The sequence below is a fragment of the Chelonoidis abingdonii genome, chromosome 11 (assembly GCF_003597395.2).
Source record: "Chelonoidis abingdonii isolate Lonesome George chromosome 11, CheloAbing_2.0, whole genome shotgun sequence".
In the NCBI taxonomy this organism is placed as follows: Eukaryota; Metazoa; Chordata; order Testudines; family Testudinidae; genus Chelonoidis; species Chelonoidis abingdonii.
Genome location: NC_133779.1, coordinates 51,315,386 through 51,337,387, shown reverse-complemented (window position 1 = coordinate 51,337,387; position 22,002 = coordinate 51,315,386). Strand labels below are relative to the sequence as shown.

General features: G+C 50.5%; 1 protein-coding gene across 4 annotated transcripts in view; it reads right to left on the bottom strand.

The window, feature by feature from the left end:
- The window catches only part of RORC (RAR related orphan receptor C), a 66,335-nt gene that overhangs the window by 24,127 nt on the left and 20,206 nt on the right, over window positions 1–22,002 (bottom strand). The window contains exon 2 of one of the 4 annotated variants that reach the window (XM_032767995.2): window positions 20,435–20,464. In XM_032767995.2, the coding sequence (XP_032623886.1) occupies window positions 20,435–20,464 (30 nt within the window). Of the gene's footprint in view, window positions 1–14,725; window positions 14,786–17,843; window positions 17,849–20,434; window positions 20,523–22,002 lie in introns of those variants that run through there. The other 3 variants (XM_075071109.1, XM_075071110.1, XM_032767996.2) reach the window with 3 other exon arrangements.

The following is a 22,002-nucleotide window of genomic DNA, read 5'->3' as shown; positions in this document are numbered from 1 at the left end:
ATAGCCACCTCCCCTCTCCACTTTACAGGGTAAGGAACCTCCCACGGGTCGGCTGTGCAAAAAACCACAAGTTTAGGGCCCGTGTTTATTGATAGCCCTGGCTGTACGCAACCTCCTTCACTGTCATACTCAGACTCTGAAGTCCCCAGTTCCCACTGACCTGCTTACAGCCAGGTTTTCCGAGCAGCTGATTTTCCAAATCCAATCTACTGAGCACATCTGAAAATCCGGCCTGTTATTTTGGTCTCTAAGTGGGTGCCAAGCTGGTTTTAAATATCTGGCCCCCAGGTGGGTCACTCAACACCATAATTATTTCTCGCAAGTCTTTGTTACTGACAGTTATGAAATAAAATTGCAGCAAAGCCAAAAGTTGAAATTAAATTAAAAAAAAAATCAGCCCCCAAAACCGAGCCACAAGCAGGATGTTGACGACGAAAAATGGGGAAAGTCTACTGAGACCCAGCTATACGCTATTGGTGTTATGTGAAAGGCACCCGGATACCATGGCAAAGGGGGATACGAAGATAAAACAGGCTAGACAGGCAGGTGGGCAGATCGACTGAGTTTAAAATAAAACTAGATTAGACAGAGTTTAAAATAAAACTTAGAGGTATGTTGAATCCAGATAAATTACAAATAAAGGGGAGCTTGGGCATCATATTACAGTTGAAAAATGACACAACATTAATATTCACTAAGGAGTCGATTACCTGGCTCTATACACTGGGCTGGTGTTGAAAAAAAATCAGGTCATTTGTTACCCAAAATAATCCTCATTCATCAACTAAATACTATCTACAGGACTTTTGTCGCCTGTTTCAGTTTTGTCCCTGCTTAGGCAATGCAAGATTTAATATACATAAAATTAACAAACCAATCGAAAACTTTTTTAAAATTCACAACAGGAAACAGCTGAAATAAGCTGACAGTGAACAAACTTCCAAGAAAATTTTGCACATAAAAAATGATGAGACTTGGCCGCACTAGAAAGTTGTACCATTTGGGGGAAGAAGCTATCCCAAAGGTACCCTTATACCAGTATAACTGCATCCACACTAGGGGTTGTACGGATGTAATTATATCTGCAAGCAAGCAAATCAGTCAATCACATTCCAAACCAATGTAAATGATACTGGGACAATTTTGAAGCGTAGATCTGGGTTAAGAGAGCAGCAGCATGCTAATTAGATTGCACATTTCTTAAGCTTCTGCTGTTAACATAGGCAGAGAGATACTGCGCTCAGCGGTGTCTACTTTCCATTGTGTATTTGACATAGAGATATTTTCATTTATCTAGGACGTGTGTCTGATTAATCCAGAATCTTGCTCTAAAGTTCAACCCTTGCTTTCCGTTCCTTTTCCATGCAAAGGGAGCGGCACAGTTATTACCCTTTGACAAAAGTCTTGGTTGTGCCTTTGCAGCTGAAGATGTTTTACTGTTTTAAAATAAAAACATTGTAGAATGATGCTGTTTCTCTTACTAAATTCAAGTTTCAACGCTGCAGGATCATGCATTTATTTTGGGGCAGATTTTCAAGTGGTCTGCACCCACAATAGGGGAGAGATTTCCCCAAAAGACCTCAGCTTTTATTTAGGCACCAAAATAAAGACTCAATTTTCCAGAATTCAGCACCTATAGGAGCTCAACTGTATTGAAAATCTGGCTTTAAATTCCACACAAATTAGAAATTAAGAGCCAGATCCCAGAGCCCATAAAGCGAGGCTGACATCACATCAGCTGAGGATCAGGCCCAAAGAATTTTTAAACACCCACTATACACAAGAAAGATGTACATAGCTCATAATAATTGCTAGATCGTGTTCTTTTTCCACAGCCGTTGCTCAGAGGGTCTAAGAGTCGCTTCGGTTTGACTGTGAAACTTCACTATCAAACAGTTCACAATCTCTTATCATCAAAAAGGAACTGATGTTAAGCAAACCGATGTTTGAACACAATGGAGGATTGAAGAGCTGACAGATGTATATCTTGCTAAACCACCGTAATGTGGTGTTTAATTAACACATGATAATTATTCTATAAAGTCAAACTCATTTATGCTAAAACAAAAGCAACTGTATAACTGTGCACAAGATATGGATCTGCTTAATTCTTAAATAAAGTGTTTTAATAATCAGCATATTCTAATTAATACAACACTGCTTCACTACTGTGAAATTGACTGCATATTTAGGAATCTCATCTTCCCTCTGAGTATTTCTTTTTATTTTGCATCTCAAACATTTTTTTAAAATTTACATTAAGCACTACACTAATTAGAAAGATGTTTAGCATTGATACCTGCTGGATTTGAGTAGGACTTAATTAGTCTTTATAATTGAATGAAAAGGACCATTGGGATAGTTCTCCCCACTAACAGATCCTCAAATATTCTGTGAAAATGAAATTTATTCACAACATAGAAAGTTAACAAAGTCAGCTTTTTGCATTCTGCTGTGTTATTAAATAGCAACAGGCTGAGATATACATTCAGGATATTCTTGTACTGTCCAAAACCTAATTGTGTTGTCCCAATGTTTCCGACTGATGCCGATTTGAAATACTTCTTGGAAAGAAGCGAAAAGATTTTAAGTCTTATTTGTTCCATCTTATTAATTTTGGGATTTTGAACATGTATAAACATCTTCAGTCAGTTAAGGCGAGAGATGAATTGACCGAGATCAGAGGTTTATTTCAGTAACAGATTGAATCAGACGCTAAAAAAAGAAACCCAAAAAGTTATGACATACAAAACCAGATTTTCATGGGCTCAGCTCCCGACACTGTGACCTTGATTGAAGATATATAGCCACTTAGTTTGCTGTCTAAATATTTTTGGTGCCCGAAGTTTGTTTTATTTTGCCTCTGGGTAGTAACCATTTGTGGCTGTGACTCTAATTAATTTTAGAGCCATTTTGCACGGGCATTTTTTTAAATTGTGGTTTCAATTGAAATAAATGATAATAGTTAAATGGGTGCTGGGGTCTTTTGGAAAATCCTGACCTTAGTCAATTTCAAAATAGGTAAGTTACCAATGGTCCGGCAAGACACACACGCTAGGTCCCCTAGAGAGAGAATTCAGGTTGAGAATGCAGCAATCTCTAGGACCCGTCTCCAAAAAAGTTAGTTAATTTGTTTCTTTTATTACTGACTGACTTGCTTCGCTTTCTTTCTCTAGTGACTTGGAGTGATCAATCACAAAAGTATCTGAGCGCCTATCATTCTGAGATCAGGAAGCTCAGCCCTCCATAGGATCAGGTCCCCAATTTGCTGAAAAGAATTCAGAACCATGCCAAAGCATCAACAATCACTCTATGCTCAAACTCCTTACTGCAAACGCATTTCCCCCCCGCCCTCCCAGCTCCACACTCACGGAAAACTATAACTGTGCCACAGATCCTAGCCAGGCTGACTCCCCCAGTCACAGGATCGGGCTGTGGTAGCTAAAGTTTGCATAGAGTTCAGGCCACTACATGCATCCAATGAAGTGGGTATTCACCCACGAAAGCTCATGCTCCAATAAGTCTGTAAGTCTATAAGGTGCCACAGGACTCTTTGCTGCTTTTACAGGTCAGAAAGGACCATTATGATCCTCTATTCTAGTTTGACCTTTTGCGTAACTTCTGATTGAGTAGGACCTTACCTTTTAGAAACAACGAGGAGTCCGGTGGCATCTTAAAGACTCAATCTTATCTTTTAGAAAGGCACCCAGTCTTGATCCGAGAATTTCCATGAGACAGAGAATGCACCACAGTCCTGGGTAAACTGATCCAGTGGTTAGTTACCCTCCCTGCTAAAAATGTGCACTTATTTCTAGTCTGAATTCATCTAGCTTCAGTTTCCAGACACTGGATTTAATTCTGCTTTTTTCTGCTAGATTAACCAATCACCTATGATCAAAAATCTCTTCCCCAGGTTGTCCATAATCAAGATACCTCTTAATCTTCTCTTGGATAAATGAAATACCTGTAGATTGAGCTTCTTCAGTCTATCTTTCTCTCTCAGGCACGTTTTCCAGAGTTCAACCCATTCTTGTAGATCTACTCCTTACTCTTACACTATAACTCTGCTATTTCATTTCCCCCTTCTCAATCACCAGATCGAATCAATCCACTAAGTCATTTGGTCACCAGACCTTAAATAATTTCACTAGATCCCAGGGGACTCTGATTCTAGAAGTCACATCATCACGTCCTCTGTGTGTAATATAAAGAAATAATAACAACCACCCCTAGCTCTTACCTAGCAATTTTCATCCATAGACCTCAATGCATTTTATATTGGAGGGGAGAATATAATTATTTCCTGTTTGCAGAGGTAAAATCGTCCATCAGAAATAAATGTGTCTGCCAGCACATTTGGATTCTGGTGGGGCTACAGGTCTAGCCAGGAGGTAGAATCAGGCCCCAAATCGCTACCATTTCTAAGAAAGAACGAACGAACGGCTTGCAGAACTATTCCTTGCAAATCTTTTGCAGCCCATATTCATCCAAATCATACCGTGTCTGATTTGAACATGGCTTCTACTGTAAGAGCTGTAGCTGGAAATATATATGTAGTTGGAGATGAAATTTGACAAAATATGCGCTTCCATTAAAGAGACAACCATGAAATTTCACTTACTCCTACGAACCCCACTCCTCTCTGTCCCACCCTGACAACTGACAGGCTTTGGAAAAAAAAAACATTGAGTTTTTATTTGAATATGGCATCACTAATTGAAATGTGGGAAAGGAAGAGAGATGTATTTTAAAAAGCAGTTTCAGGTTGAAGAACCCAACGCATCAATATAGTCTCTGAAACCTCAGCTCTTGCTACCGTCCTTTATTCTTCTCTCTGTCTGTATCTGTTTATCACCTCCCTTCAAAGCAAAACTCTCTGCCGATGAATACACTTTCATTATATTCTCAGTGCCTCAGATAAGAGGCTTGAATATCACTGACAAGGAAACTACATTTTGCCCAAGAGTTAAATATATTTGTGTTAACTGATCACAGGAGATGAAATCACTTTCGCAAATCAGTTCAAACTACGTTATTACAATTGCTTTCACTACAGAACAACATTTCAAATACCCTGATTCGGGGCACGGCTAGCTAGTTTAGTCACTTCTATATATTGCCTTTAGGAAACTACAATGGTTATTGGGATTCACAACATTAAGAGAAAACCACACAACAAAGAAGATGTAGTCTGGGAACCAGTTATCCTAAGAGCTTTGAATTCTTAGATCAGTGGAAATTCTACCAAAGCTAAGGCAGAATTCAGCAGTATCTACTTCTTGGGTTACACACGCGCTAAACCACACCACAAACACTACAATCCCCAGGCAGAAAACGTGTGGCGTGGCCTCATCATGATGGGTTCCTCAAAACTCAGATCATCTTTGTGTTCTGTCTCAGCACCGCACCTAGTACCATGATGACTGGGGCTCCTGGGTGCAACCACAATACACATAATTATAAAGATTGCAAAAATCTTCAATGGAAGTTGAAGGCACTCAGCGCTATGCAGAACTGGGCCCTAACATCAGAGTTTCAGTTCTACCTGCCTCCCAGGCTGGACAAAAATCAATGACTTTAAAAAACCCTTTAAAAATCATATTTTTAAATTTAAAGTAAAGACAGGTACATTTTTTAAGTGAACTATTTAAAAATAAATTTGCGCCTATGTTAAGATCTACGCTCATTATAATCGATTAAAATCATTTCAGTGAAATGCAGAAAATAATATTAAGCAGTAAACAGATGCCAAATTTTAAAGAAAGTCAAATCACTGAACTCGTGTTAAGTTACCGGCTAAGCGTCTGCAACCAGAGTTTGAAGTACTTTTAAATCAGCTTTTGATAGCAGAAACCTCTTGAGCACAGGCAGAGAGAACACTTCCATCATTTCAGTTTATTCAGCTAATTCAATGGCTAGTTCATTCAAAGTTAAGAAACCAACTGAGACCTGACAAAGCAAGAAAGCTTGTTTTTCCCTTTTCCAGTCTATGAATAAAAGCTAAGATGTGAGAGGACAAACTCTATTAGTTCTAAAATCTTCCAGGAAAATCAGTTAGTTTGAAATACAAAACATGTTTTGATTCACTTATTTTGTTTCTTATGAATCCAGCACATTAGAGGTATTTTTATTTAACTAACTTAAAAAATGGAAAACGCTGCTTTTATGCAGTTTTGTTTGAATTGCAATTTCCATCCAGCTTGATTCAAATAATGAATAAGAAATTCAACACATATAGTAAATGAGAAAGGCATCAGTCACCATTTTCTATCATAAAAAATTAAAAATTTGTATAAAACTAGGTTAAGTGCTATAAATAAATTGCTTAAATAAATATGTGTAGATATAGTGTAGCCTCCTGGTTAGCTAAAACAGCACCAAATTTAGTGTAAAATTCATATTCAGTTGCAAAGCAACATGCTTTAATGGTTACTAACCAAAGAGAATCTTTAGGAAGATAACTGAAAGGGACAAACACAAAGCACAATTAAACTTGATTATTTAAATTAAGGTTTCCTCTTTGCTGATTTAAACCATGCTCAAATAAATTTGTTAGTTGCTAAGGTGCCACAAGTCCTCCTGTTCTTTTTGCCGATACAGACTAACATGGCTGCGACTCTGAAACCTATGATTAAAAGTGGTGATTTAAATCAGTTCTATTTAAATCAATCTACCCTGATGTCTCCCCATTTTCTACACACGCAACAAGCAACATCTTAAAGTGATTCTATTGAAACTATATGAGTACCTGGGACACACTTAGAAACATTATTATGAGTTGCAATATTTTTCTTTCTGGTAACACAAAATATGAATTGAAAAAACTCCCAACACATCTTGAAGCAAAGGATTTGGGTCAGATCCTCAGAGTGTATAAAGCAGGTTGTTACCTTGATTTCAGCGGAACAACACTGATCCACACCAGCTAAGGACCTGGCTCGTTGTTTCTCAAAAGGCTCTTGGAAAGGAAAAAGGGGTCTGAAATTTACAGAGATCCTGTAAGTCACTGCCTCTAGGGAAAGCCAAGGTCAGGTCTGTATCTGGGGGAGTGGGATTTGAGGTCTTTTATTTTTAAATTCGTCAACTCTAAACACACAAATTACTGGAGCAGACAATTATTAATTGGAACGGTTTTTAAGAGAGGCATGAAGTGGGCGAGAGCCCAGCAGAGATATCGGGTGAGTAAATGTAAGGGAGCAGAAACTGATAAGCTAGTTTTTCTCATACTCTATCTATACTCAGGAGCCCCAGTTATAGACCAGGACCCAGTTGTGCTGGGTGCTGTACATTATTATTTATTAGGTGTATTACGGTAGCACTAGCAGTCCCAGCCACAGACACAGAATAAACATTTTAATCCCTTTGCTTGGTGGGTTGATTTCAGCTCTGTGGTTCCGACAGTAGCGCATTCGCTCTGCCCAGGTGTTTACAACACACACCAGAAGATTAGGAGGAAGAAAACAAGAAGAAAATCTGGTTTAGTGTTTTGTAAGGGTCTCCCTCTCCGCAGTACAGTGTTATTCTCCTGGGATGCTGCTGGGGGCTGAGCAGTTGGAAATTGCTGGGAACATCTAACAGTCCAGGAGCCTGACGGAAGCAGTGGCCAAAGCCCTGGAGAGGGTGGACTGCTGGAGGTTCAGTGGGGTCTCCCTGCCTTTGGCGTCTAGGAATCTCTAGCTTCGGGCTGCTTATTGCCCTTGGAGCCCACTCGACAGGTGGCTGCTCAGGGGAGAGGCGTGAGAGAATCAGGTGAGGCAGCAGCTGTTTAAGTGCCCAAATAGATGGAAGGGTATGGGCTAAGCTGGGGGTATCTGACCCTTTCCATCACTCACTGCCCCACGGGGACCGGAATCCAGACTGAATTTGGAGGCAAGGACAACGAACAATACTGGGTGATTCTCCACAGCTTTTCCCTGGGAAGCTGGGTGTCATCTTTGTGGAGACATGGACGCATGCAGGGGCAACCTCCCCCAGGGCCCAGGAATAGAACCCAGGTGTCCTGGTCCCGGGAGAGCAGGATCTGAAAAGCAGCCCAGAGTTGTTATTAGGGCCCTCTCTGCTCGGGGTTGCTGCTCCCACGCCCTCAGACAGCTTCAGGAAACCATCTCCTGCCACCCACAGACACACACGGTGGAGTGAGGCGAGTTATGTCATCAAAGGAACGGCAACAGGCGAGGGTGGACCTGGAATCGGTTTTGACGGCAAGTGGCAGAGGGAAGCAAGAGATTCCCACAACAGCCGGGCAGGCAGACGGGTGGGGAGAAAGACTGCGTTGGTGAATAGGGCTCTGATCCCACGCTAGCGAAACCAGCCCAGGCCCGATCCTCATCTGGCGTAAACAGGGGCAGTTCAAACGAATTTAAGCAAGCAATGGAGATGGGGGAATCTGGCCGTAGTTTTGCCGCTGTTTGCAGGGGGAGGAGGTTCAAATCCACAGAGCTCCACTGCCTCAAAAGACAATGCCCCTTCCTGCAAAGGAGAATCTGGCTACTGACTGCTGAGCATCGCTAGCCACAAACCAAGGAAGGAAGGAGCCCATTGGGCTGATAATCAGAGATTTCTGCAGCTCTTGCTTTGCCTTTTCTGGCCAGTGCAGTTAAAGGCGCTGACACATGTGACCGCCCCAGCCTGGGAGCAGCGCATGAACTGAGCAAAGAGGAGGTGAACACAGAGCCAGACCACAGAGTCCCTCCGCAGATCAAAAAAAACCTTAATCAGCAACTTTCCCTCCACCTCTTCAGCATTAACCTGTACGTGTGGCATCAAATACAGAAAACCCACAACCTTCCCCTCCCGCCCCAAGGTTCCGTTTCGCCTGCTGCCAGGGCCCTCCACGGGCAGTGGCTGCAAGAGGGTGAAGGACAAAGGGTCTCTAGCTCAGGTGGGCTGAGCCGAGTCAGAACTGGGGCATCTGGCTGAACTCAGAGCTGAGAGAAAACCCAGCCCCACCTTGACTTCTGCAAGGGGCCGGGAAGCTGCTGGTGGCTGGCTGGGGTGGGCTCTTTTGAAAGGATTCCTGGGGTCCATTCCTGTCTCTGAGCAACAGGAGCTAGAAAGGGACTCGTGGGGTTTATTCCAGGCTCTGAGAGGCTGCCTGGTCTTTGTTCTTAGAGCCAGACTGGAAGCCAGGACTCCTGGGTTCTACTCCCTACTTTGCCCCCGACTTCCTATGAAACCTTGGGCAAGTCACTTCCCCGATCAGTGCCTCAGTTTCCCCTTCCACCTTTTGACTATTTTGTCTATTTAAAGACCTTGAGCTCTTCGAGCAAGGTCTGTCTCTCTCTCTGTGTGTTCGTGGAGCACCTACCACAATTTGGCCCAGATCTTCACTGGGGCCGTGAGATGCTATTGAAATATAAATAAATCATAGTAGCAGAGGGGTAGCTGTGTTAGTCTGGATCTGTAAAACGAGCAGAGCATCCTGTGGCACCCTACAGACTAACAGACATTTTGGAGTATGAGCTTTCGTGGGTGAATACCCATTTGGTCAGATGCATCATAATCATAGGTGGCGAAGTGGGACGAGGTTACAGGTTTCTCAGGACCAACGTGCTCTACAGAGTATTTGCACCCCGAGGAGTGGTCAGCCCTGTGTACGTGGGGCAAAGAGGAACAAAGATATCCACCCTCCCCAGAGCAGTTAAATTGTTTCAAACCCCTAAATCGTCTTAAAAAAAAACAAAAAAACCCCAACATTTAGAAACACAAACCATCAGATTTCCCTCTGTCATGCGCAAGAAAGAGTTTTCAGGGCCAGGGGATGGATGTGACAAATTGCCAAACTAGCAAGATCACAAACATTGGCCAGACCCGCCTGGGTACAGGGTCTCCCTGCACAGATCTTGCTGTAGGACTGGAACTTCAAGTACCTATGGGCTGAACTCCGGCTTAAGGTCGCTGCCAAGGGACTGTCGTGTCGGAGCGTTTTTGAGCTCAGACGAGGGCTGAAGGAACAGGATTGCATTCTCAATAATCTACACTTGCTCTGTGTGGGCCATTCCTTTATCTATTTTAGCTTTGTTAATTTCTTTTTGGATATTTTAATTTTACCCGATTTTAGGGTCTGCTAAAAGCCTGTGAGAGGGGCGTGACATCGGACACTTAATACAGTTTCACTGGGGTCTTAAATTAGACCATTTGTTCCACTCGCACAGGGGTGAAAATGGAACGTGCTGGGCCAGAACCCCAGCTGGCGTAAATGTACGTAGTTCCTTTGATGTCAATGGGCCACATCCTCGGCTAGTTCCACTGAGTCAATGGAACAGATCCTCAACCTGAGTAAAACAGCCCCGCTCCATTGACGTCAATGGGCCAGCCGCCTAACTGGCGTCAATCCGCATCGCCCCATTGACACGAATGGGGCAGATCCCTCCCAGCTAATGTGACTGAGACGGAGTGACGCCGGTTCACATCAGCCCAGCATCTGGCCTAGTGAGTCTAAAATGTCCCTGAAGAGTCAGTGACAGAAGAACAGGCTGGGAGCCTGAGTGGGAATTCAAAGGTTCTGTGGGTGAGGAGATATTTGTTCCCCTGGGGCCAAAGGCCCGATCCTTTCAGGGCGGGTGGTCGGAGGGTGAGATCTCCAGTCCTGGGCCTAGACTCAGCATCAGGGCATGAAGCTGGAAGTGCCCCTCTGAACTATGGGGGGGTCCCGGTTCACACAGGGTGGCATGCCGAACCACAGAACGAAGGGAGGAGAAGCAGGATCCCCGGTAGCTGGAGGCTAGCATGCACAGCAGGGAAATGGAATCAGTGCCCTGATAGGGCCTCGCCATGTCTCTGTTATCTGTCGGTTACTTCCTTCCGGGATGAGGTCACTGGAGTTACCAGAGTGAGAGGGAATTATCTGGCTCGAGGATCCTAAGCTCGGATTTGCAAAATCAGCTGCCAAAATCAGCTGCCTAAATCCTTGGGAAATTCAACGGAGAGGCAGGACAGCCCAGCGGCTAGGGTGCTGCTCTGGGACTTGAGGGAGCTGGGCTCAATTCCTGGCTCTCCCAGAGTCTCCCTGGGCGACCGTGTGGTCAGGTCGCTACGTCGAGGTTTTCAAAGGCGGTTCCTCGTTTTCTGGGCCCCACTTGAGACACTCTAAAGGGGGCTGATTTTCAGAGAGTGCTGAGCTCCCGCCCCCCTGGAAATCAGCGCCCTTTGAGGCCTGCAAAGTCAGGTACCCAAATGCTGAAAACTTTGGCCTCGGTCTCGCCCCCACCCCCCAGGCTTTCCACCTCCCACACCACGTCCTTGCATCTGTGCAGTCCCCCGCCGGCCAGGTCCTCGCGTCTGTGCCCCCCGCCGCTTCCCACACAGCCCACCCCACACCAGCTCCTCGCATCTGCAACCCCCCTCCAGCTTCCCACACACCCTCCCCGTGGCCAGGTCCTCACATCTGCATCTCCCCAGCTTCCCACACGTCCTCACCACACCAGGTCCTCGCGTCTGAGCCCCCCACAGCTTCCCACACTGCTCCCCCCACCAGGTCCTCACATCTGCGCACCCCCCCAGCTTCCCATATGGCCCCCCCACACCAGGTCCTCATGTCTGTGCCCCCCCAGGCTTTCCACACGGCCCCCCCACACCAAGTCCTCATGTCTGTGCCCCCCCAGGCTTTCCACACGCCCCCCCCACACCAGGTCCTCGTGTCTATGCACCCCCCAGTTTCCCACACAGCCTGTCCCTGCCAGGTCCTCACATTTGCACACACACACCCCCGGCTTCCTATACATTCCCCACACACACACCAGGTCCCCATGTCTGTGCCCCCCACCCAGCTTCCCACATGCCCCACTGAGACACTGGTTCCTCGCACCTGCCCCCGCCCCACGCTTTCCAACTCCCCTCCTCCGACACTAGGTCCTCACACCCCTCCCTCAGGTTTCTCACCTCCCCAGGTGCCTGCACCCACCCCCTCAGCTTCCCACAGCATTCTTCCAGACCCAGCTCCTCACTCCCCAGCTTCCGATCCCCCGACACTGGGTCCTCACACCTTTGTGGCCCCCCCAGGCTACCCACCCCTCTTTCCAGGTCCTCATGCCTGTGCCCCCTCTGCTTCTCACAAGCCCATTTCCTCACGCCCCCCTCAGATCCTCCCCCTGACACCAGTTCCCAGTGCCTGTACCACCCCGCGGCTTCCCATGTGCCCTCGCACCCATTGGACACTGGGTCCTCATGCCTGCTCCCCCCCACAGCTCCCCTCACGGCTCCCCCCAGCTGCTTGTGCCCCCTCACCCACCCCAGTCTCTCTAAAATCTAGCCCTGCTCCCAGCTGTGGGATGCCGGCTCAGCTCTGCTCAGCACCGGGCATCGGCTAGGGGCACAAGCACAGCGGCTCTAGCCTATGGTGCTGCACTCCTGCCAGGGCAGCAATCGCACTAGTTCTGTCTACTTTCTCCGGGCCTTTCGGCCTGTTCGTTAGCCAACAAGTAGCTGTGCCACAGCGCATGGGGCTGAGGGTGTCCGGGGACTTGTTTGTCACTGCTCGGAGCCAGGCTAAAGCTGTGAGGCCTGCAGAAGCCAGTTTACAGCTGGGCTCCCCGCCTCGCCCTCAATACTTCTGCAGGCTGATCTACACCCTGGCACTCCACTGTTCCACAGCTGGGGGTGACATGCATGTAACTGACACGTATCCCTTCTGAACGGGGGCTGCAGGGGGACAGGACCGGAAGCCAATCCACGTTGAAAAGAAAAAGGTGTATCGATGCAATAGGAGCTCCGCTGTATGGGGCAGCTTTAGATGGGTCCAGCTGCTGCGATGCGCCCTGACCCCCCTACTCCCCAAAATACACACACAATAAATCCAGAGACACACACACACGAAACCAAAGACATTATCTATTGAAACCTAGACACACACATATATACAACACACACACACACACACACACATATAGACAAGGTCCCCACACACATTAAAAAAGGCACAGACAGGCAGACAGACCCACACAGGCATGTTATATATCAAAACACAGACACGTACGCACAAAAGCAAAGACACACACACACACACAAATACACACACAATTAATCCAGACACACACACACAAGTACACACATTGTTAATCTAGACACACACACACACACTAAGACACACACATAAAACACAAACACACACATAAAAAAGACAAAAAGACAGACACACACACACAAGACACATTATCTCACACAGATAATGTGCAGCTCCAACCTCACAGATCAGCTGTTCCAACCCTGCAGACCTCAGGGACGGTCCATAGTTCCCTGCTATGGGAATTCCTCGGGAACCCGCGTGGGCTACAATGCTGGGGTGGCTCTTTCAGAACCGAGAGGCGAGGACGTCCTGGTTAGGGAAACCATTTACATTCCGCCTTCCAAACGCCAGCTTCAGAACCCAACAGGCCGGATTCTGTTCTCTGCATCAATGCGGAGTCACCCCACTGATGGCCAGAACATTTACACAGCGGGGGTGACTGAGATCTGGATCCGGTTTGCAGGGGGAAACTGCCATGAGGGACGTGGTTGCAGTGTCAGACCAGGGGCTTGACAAACAGCCAGCTGGGTGGTGCGGAAAGGCACAGAATCTGTAGACGCCAAGCCTGCCGTTCATGCCTCAGCCCTAGTGAGATGGGAGAGCTCTATCTTCATGGTCCATTTGGACCATGACCCCTCCGGGATGCTAATGACCCAGAAGCCCCTGGACATCTGGCCAGAGCCCTGCCACCCAGTTAGAGCACCATTCCCTAGCATACATGTCGGCAAACAGACTCGGCACCCACACGCACCCGACACCCTGAGCTGCTCTGAAAAGCTGCATTCAGATGGGTTGTGGCTGGTAGAAGCCCTCACTTCACCACTGAGCCAGGTCTTCGCCACCTGAAGGAAGATTTTGGATGGGAATCGTACATAGCACCTTCCGTCTGAGAGGCAGGAAACAGCCTGCCAATGCAAATCAACTCAGCCTCACAATAACCCTGCAGCGAGCCGGTTGGACTTTTATCACCATTTTACAGATGGGAAAACTGAGGTGCGGAGAGGGGTTGTGCTTTGTTCACGGTCCCACAGTGAATGAGTGGCAGAACCAGGGACAGAACCCAGGTGTCCTGACTCCCTGGCTCCACTCTGCTCCAACCACTAACCCCTACTCCCCTCCCAGAACCAAGGACAGAACCCAGGTGTCCTAACTCCCAGCCTCCACTGTCTAACTCACTACCTGCTAGATCCTATTGCCCTCCCAGAGCAAGGAACAAGGGGCCAAGATTTCCAGAAGGAATTACTGATTCGGGGAGCCCCTTAAAGGAGCCTGATCTACATGGGGCAGCTTTCCTGAATGGTCTGAGTCCAGCTCCGTCACAGTGTGTCAGGTCAGGCTCCCACAATCACTAGCCCCCTTTGACAATCTTGGCAGGATACTTGACTGTCACCTGTCTGCTACATACCAAATCCCACACCTTCCTAGAGAGGGGCAAGAGAAACCTGGAGCCTTGATTCTCACACTCCAGCTCTCAGTGCTAGACCCTGCTCCCTGACCACCAATCTCCCCTGCTCTAACCACTAGACCCCGCTCTCCGCTAGAGCAGGGCACAAGAGGCCAGGCGTCTCGCCTGCCAGCCCTGGGCCATAACCCCCCCTCGCCGCCACAGGCAGGCAGACAGAGTTGCGTCCATGCCACACACCAGGGCTGTTCAGCTCAGAGCCCGCCAGCTCACTGCTCCAGGTGGCCCTTTATCTCCCATCTCCCCCCAAAACCACTCACCTCTCATGGTGCCAGCGGCGCGAGCGGCTCTGCGGGGCGGCTTCGGAGGGCACCGGCAGCACCTGCCTCTGGCTGCCAGCTGGGGAGCTCAGCGCGGGGCCTGGGATGCCATGCTCTGCCCAGGGCTGCTTGCATTAGAAAGCAGCCTCGCCAGCACAGGTGGCTTTGCAAGACTGGTTGACAGGCGTCCCCCCCGGCCAATCAGGGCCCCCGCCATGCACTAGGGCTAACCAATGGCAGCTGACTGGAAAGTTCCAAAGCCACAAGCCACAAGAGGCCGAGTTTCCATTGCTGAGTGTGAAGGGCTAAGGGAGAGGGGGGTGGCACGGCCGGGGGTTCGAGCCCTGGGCCCGGCCAGCCTGTGCTTCTCCAGGGAGAGCCCGTGACTCTCTCCTGCTTTAAAACCTGTGCCCCCTTCTCCAGCATAGGGCTCTTCCCAACACACTCACAGACCCCCAGGTGGTGGGTTGGCGCCAGCAATGCTTGATTTGTAATGGAAGAGGTGCCGGGGCTCTAGGGTGACCCAATGACATGAGCAAAATATCAAGACACATGGGGGGCAGGTCCAGAACGCCGCCGGAGGGGGAGGGGGGGGAAGCCCTGAGCCAGAATATTGGGACAAATGGTGTCCTGACCATACATCCATCGGGATGCGGGACAAATGACTGAATATCAGGACGGTCGCAATTTTATCAGGACGTCTGGTCACCCTACAGGGCTCAAGCAAATATTTTACCTTCATAACTGAACTGCCAAGCCCAGATGTGCTGGGCTTTGAACTGCCAGGCCCAGAGGAGCCAGGGCTCAGCCCTGGCAAACTCTGGCACAAATTAAGCACTGGGCACCAGGGTCCTCATTTCAAAACTAGGGAAACTGAGGCACTGCACAAAGTGTGTGTGTGGGGGGGTGACTTGCCCTGTAACATATGAGGTCAAGCTACGATCAGAATACCTAGCCTCTGGTCATCTTCCAGCTTTCCCCTCTCAAACCTCTCTAGACTCCATTGTTTGTACAGAGCAGGGAAAAGAGTGCAGGAGTCCTGACTCGATGTCCCTGGCGCTACCCACTAGACCCCACTCTCCTCCCAGAGCTGGCAAGAGACAAATCCAGGAGTTCTGGTTCCCAGCTGCCCTATTTTAATCATTTCCCTTCCAGGGCTGAGAAGAGAAGCCAGGAGTTCTGGCTCCTGGCAGCTGCTCTAACCACTAGGAAGCACTCCCCTCCCAGAGTCAGCAGCAGAACACAGGCGCCTCAATCCCTCAGTGAATTTAACCAAGTCTTCTTTTATATAATAGAATATCAGGGTTGGAAGAGACCTCAGGAGGTTCCAGTCCAACCCCCTGCTCAAAGCAGGACCAACTCCAACTAAATCGTGTGTTTATATAGGTACACACATCTTCCCCTCCCCCCCCCCCCCCGGCAACTTCTGGTGTCATTTTGTGACCTGCTTTCCCTCCAGCCACAGCCCAGAGGGCAGAATCATCAACTTCGCTCCCAGGCCCCGGCTTGGCCATGTGGTGAGTTGTTAGCGGTGTCAGGCTTGAAGCCGCTACACCGATTGGCAGGATGGGAGGACGTGGAGGCCGGTGGGGCCACGGTGAGCAGTCGTGCAGTTTGTGTCATCTTTCCTCCACCAGTAGAGGAAAAGGTAACCCACGTGCAGATCAAGCCCAAGGCGCGAGACACAACAGGGCCACAGCTCTGCATCCCGGAGCCTCAGTGACACAGGGAAAACCACCCGCCCCAACGTGAACGGCAGCACCACATCCACCCTGTCCACAGCACCCTGCAGCCCAGCACACTTCAAGAACTCTGGGCGTGTGACAGCGCTGCAGTGCGGCCACCTCTGGTGTGGAATGTGGCAGCTGTTCAACACAACAGGGTGGGTCAAGGGAACCCAGAAGAATTTTGTATGCAAGGGAATATTAGCGAGGCCGAATGGAATGAACTAGGGTTTTATAGATGGGGGGGAGGTGTCAGAGGTTAACATGGGTTTTACTGGGTGCAAGGCAAATCTACACCACTATTGGTCCAAATGGAGTAGCTGAAAAAATACTAAATACAATCCCAGCCCTTTAAAATCCCTCCAGTTCTCTCCTAGCGAATTCCACTGAGTTCCAGGGCCACGGCTCTTTATATACCGATCCTCCCTGTGCTGCTCATGCTCCCCCAGGGTCGCCGCCTGGCAAACACAGCACACTGATCCTGGCCGGGCCGTGGCACGGTGCGGGAATCAAGTCAGCACGTCTAACCCTGGAGCGCCAGCGATACGGGAAACACCGCAGACCCAGATCAACAGACCCAGGCACAGCCGCTTCCATGGCAAGCTCAGGGCGAGCAGAGACTCTGCAAGGCACCAGAGTCGCCATCAGGGGGCGGCAGGGAGATGACAGACAACAGACTAAGCAATGGCAACCGTCTCTGCTCTGCTCTAACCAGGTCTGGCCAAGGAGAAGCATAAGTGCATTCAGCTGCTGGGAGGCCCATGTCACCCTGTTTTACAGGTGGGGAGATGGAGCTTCAGAGTCCAGGAAAGGGATTTGGCCAAGGTAACACAGCAAGTCCCAGGCAGAGCTGGGAACAGAACCCAGGAGTCCTGCTTCTCAGTACCCTCTGCGACAACCACTAGATTGCACACCCTTCCTACAACAGGGACTAGAACCCAGGAGTCCTGACTCATAGTACCCTCTGCGATAACCACTAGACCACACTCCCTTCCTACAACCAGGACTAGAACCCAGGATTCCTGCCGCCCAGCCCCTTCAGCTGACCCCTAGGCAGCGCTGTCTCCCTGATGGTGTGCATGGCGAAGCTCAGTAGACACCCGCCATGTGCCTGGCTGCAGGGGAAGGGTTGAGCGGAAGGAGGGCACTCGCACACCTGCCGTGGAAACCCTTGTGGTTTGCCCTGCACCTGCACAGAAAGATTTCCGGCCAGTTCCCAACCACGGCACCAGGGGCCCGATGCATCGGCAGGGCACACAGCTCCTGGGGGCACAGAAGCCTGCTGTCTCTGAAGAGCAGCAAAGCAGGCCCTGGCCGAAGGGCACCCCACAACAATACAGGCCTCCTGAAATGCCTAGGCCCTGCAGGGGGAGAGATGGGTGCCCATGGCTCACCAAGTCCTTTGGTTTCTCAGCTCAGGGTCCTCGTCCTGGGGGAGGTGCAAGGAGGGGTCCCCTAGGAGCCAGATGGGACCTGGCCCCCCTCAGCTCATGAAAGCAGGGCTCGAACCGAAGAGGCAGCAGGTTCTCCAGCCCCACAACAACCCCCTGCGCCAGCCAGGGCCCTGCTAACGCCCGCCCTCACCCACCCCCTTCCAGGAACAATGCAGACACCAACGGAGACGCGCAGCCCGCTGGGAAGGGCTCAGCTGATACAACGTCCACTGCCTTGGTATGGTCCCCAGCCCCCCAGCCACATCCCCACCCCTACCCTGGGACCCTCCTGAGGAAGTGGCCTGCACCCCCTGGCCCCGCACCCAGCTCAGCCCCGGGGCAGCTGTGCTTTGGTTCCCTCCCTGTGGCGAGGTGGGGGGAAGGAGATCAGCCTCTGCAGCAGGTGGGCTGGGGAGAGAGCACCCCCCTCCAGACTTCCTTCCCCCTCACCCCCGGCCTCAGGAGCATTCACACCTCGGGACAAGTTAACCGCAGCGCTGTGAAAACCAAACCTGCCGCTCACCGCAGCGCCTGCCTTTGCCTTGGCCCCTCCCCCACCGCGCACGGCAGGGGCTCTGGCTGAGGGAGCCCCCAGGCAGAGTCAGGGAGAAATGGGCCCCTCTCCCCTCCTGCTGCCAGAAACAGCGAAGCCCAGCCAGCTCCAGCAGCAGGGGGTTAAACAGGGCAGCCCGCCGAGAAAAGGAAAGGCAGGGGCAGTGCACCTCTGGGACGCCCTGCTGCAGACAGGCGGGCACCCAGACCTGGAGCTTGCCAAGGCAGGGCTGGCTCTTCGCATCTCAGGGCTGGGTAGCCACAGCTTGCCCCGAGTGCCCAGTCTAAGCCAGTGGCAAGGCCAGGAGTGGGTGCAGGATGGAGGCTTTGATCTTCAGGGGCAGGTTGTTGCAGTCACCAGGTTCTGCCACTAGGGGGTGAAACAACCATTGGCACTAAGACCCTGTAGCTGGGTGTGCGTTAAGACCTCACAGCTGGCTGCGCCCTTAATCTCCCTTCCCAGATGGGTTGAGATCCTCCATCTGCCACCTAACACCACAATGCCCTTGAGCAGGCACCGAACTCACAGCCCCCTTGTTCCGAATGCCCAAGCCTAGGCTGCAGCTCGTCTGTTAGCCCAGAGGCAGCGGCCAACTCAACCTCTTTGCATAATCCAGCCACCAGAAGGAGACAGAACGCACCAGACAATACTCTAATGATGGCAACTCCCATGCTTCAGGCCTTCAGGGTCAGGAAGGAATTGCTGGGCGGCATCACAGGGCTGGACACGTGGCCTTTCTGTGCGGCACCAAGCGCTGGCTGCTGCTGTGGGGTTTGGCAGGCACAGATACCAGAGAAATCTGGCATGCAAGAGACTTGCGAAGCCGATATTGCAAGGATAGTATTTACCCAGCCCTATTTGGAAATATCCTCAGCGTTGTCCCCGTTTTCGTCGGCCCAGCCAAAGAGAAGTTGGAACAGCAAGTACAGGAGGAGCTGGGTGTAATATATGCAAGATCTATCAGCTCCTCTTGGGAGCGAGGAGGGGCGGTGTCTGGGTTCTTGCCCCTCCCGGGTGGGGCAGTTCCTAAAGACACACGCTCAGCTCTGGCACCCCCTGCGTAGGGAGGAACCTGGGGCACTCTTGACCAATGTCCCACTTCCGCTTTGAGTAGCATGCGTTGGCCGAGCTCATTGGACCCCCTCCATTTTCAACACCCACTCCCAAGGTGCCACTCTCCCCTCCATGTCAACCCCCAACCTTCCCTACTCGCTCATACCAGGGGCTCTGAGTGCCCTCTTCCCTCCCATGCCAAGGGATCTTTGTCCCCCATCACCCCCTTCCCCTTAAGGCTCCCTAACATTTGGCTGTCACATGACTGTTCAGGGGGGCTGTATCTCGGGAACCCCTGGCTCAAATAACTCCCATTTTGGACCAGCAGCCCTGTCCCCCAGCCCCATCCCACCCCGGGGAGACCCAGCAGGTGGGTTTTACAGCCCTGAGACAAAGCCGGCTGCTAAGTGGTAAGCGAGTTTCAATGGTAACTTTACCCTGCTGTCACACAGGGTGACCAGATGACATAAGCCCATTTCAGGCGTGAGCTGGCTGCATCTACATTGCGAGAAGGGGCCACAGACTAATATCAACCAGCTACTGAGCTCCTGGGTATTACAAGACTCTATAATTAATTAATCAACCTCTCCCTTGCTTATTAGCCCTTTATAAACAGAACCATAGTCATGAGCAAGGAACTTCCCAACTCCCGAGAGTCAGCCAGGTATCACTGCCCACACTGTACAAGAGGGAAACTGAGGCACGGTGCGGATGCCTGGCTTGATTTCAACAATATCAGGAGTCCTAGTCCCCTGTGCTCAGCTCACTAGGCCATGCTGCCTCTGCTACAGCACATCCCCACATGAGCCAAGAGGGTCTAGGCTGTGCTGGGCTTTGCAGATCTTCTTTGTGCCTCAGTTAGGGGCAGGGCCCAAGACCCCCATTGGGGCAGGATGCCTGGGACAGTGCAAAGGGGGAGAGGCTCATTGGCGGGAATTGTACTTACATGTGTGCGTCTTCCTCACAGCGATCGAGCCTGCAACCAAGACAGAGACGGAGTGAGACGGCAGCAGCAGCAGGACCTCTGCAGGCATCCCCCCCACAAGCCTGCCACCTCTCCCAAATGGTTACTGAAGCTGCATGGGGAAATTGAGGCACCAAGAGGGCCCACCAGCTCCTTAGAATAGAACCCAAGGGATTGATTACCAGTCCTCCCAGCCTCCATCTCCCCTCAACTAACCCGCTAGCCCCCACTCCCGTCCCAGAGCTGGGAATAGAACCCAGGAGTCCTGGGTCTCAGTGCCCCTCCTGCTCTAACCACTAGACCCTCCAGGAGAAATGCTCTGCAACTCATTCCCCACCCTAATTTATCCAGCACCTCCTGCTTTGAGTGCAAATGCCCCAGGAGCCAGGCCTCACTGCAGACCTTACAGCAGAGACTAGCCAGAGCTTTGGGGAACGACCCACACACAGTGCTCAGTGTGTCGAAACAATATTATTATCGCTGTTTGCACTGGGGTAGCGCCGAGGTGTCTCATTTGTGAACCAGGTCCCCATGGTGCTAGGTGCTGTACATTATTGATTAGGTGTATTACGGTAGCACCCAGGAGCCCGTCACAAACCAGACCCCCCTGGTGCCAGGCGCTGTACATTATTGACTAGGTATATTACGGTAGCACCCAGGAGCCCCAGTCACAAACCAGACCCCCCTGGTGCCAGGCGCTGTACATTATTGACTAGGTCTATTACGGTAGCACCCAGGAGTCCCAGTCACAAATCAGGCCCCCCTGGCACCAGGCGCTGTACATTATTGATTAGATGTATTACAGTAGCACCCAGGAGCCCCAGTCACAAACCAGGCCTCCTGGGTACCAGGGGCTGTACATTATTGATTAGGTGTATTATGGTAGCACTCAGGAGCCCCAGTCACAAACCAGGCCCCCCGGCGCCAGGCGCTGTACAAACGTAGAACAAAAAGACGGCCCCCACTCCAACAAGTTGACAATCTAAATGCAAGATCAGCCGGACCCAGCCAGCTGGGGAAGCACAGTGGGCACCCCCCTGCTCAGGCTGGGAGGCCGGGCTCGCAGTCTGGCCACAAGCCAGAGCCAGCGGAGGAGTTCTGAAGGTGTAAGGAGGGCCAGGCGAGAGGAGATGAGCTCGTTTCGCGGACATTTGTGGTGAGTTCCTCCCAGGCGCACGGGGCAGCAAGGGAGAGAGCACCAAGGGGCTGGTGTGAGAACGGACCAGGTGGGTGCTAGAGGTTGGGACCATGGGCTGAACGGAGTGGGGAGTGAATGCAGGATGGCAGGGAGGGAGGGGACAGGCTGCCAAGGGCCTGGAAGGGCACTAAGCAGTTTGTGGTGGATGGGGCAGCCAGAGGGAGGCGGAGAGGGGGGTGAGATGGGAATGCCCCAGGCTCGGAGGCCGGAGAGGAGCGGGGCAGGGTGGTGCCGCAAGACACCGAGGGCCGGGGCGAGCTGAGAGGAAAGACCAGAGCTTCTCATTATTCAGTGGGAGCCATCACTTACTGACTGATCTCTTCCAATAAGCCCATGCTCACTACCGTGATTA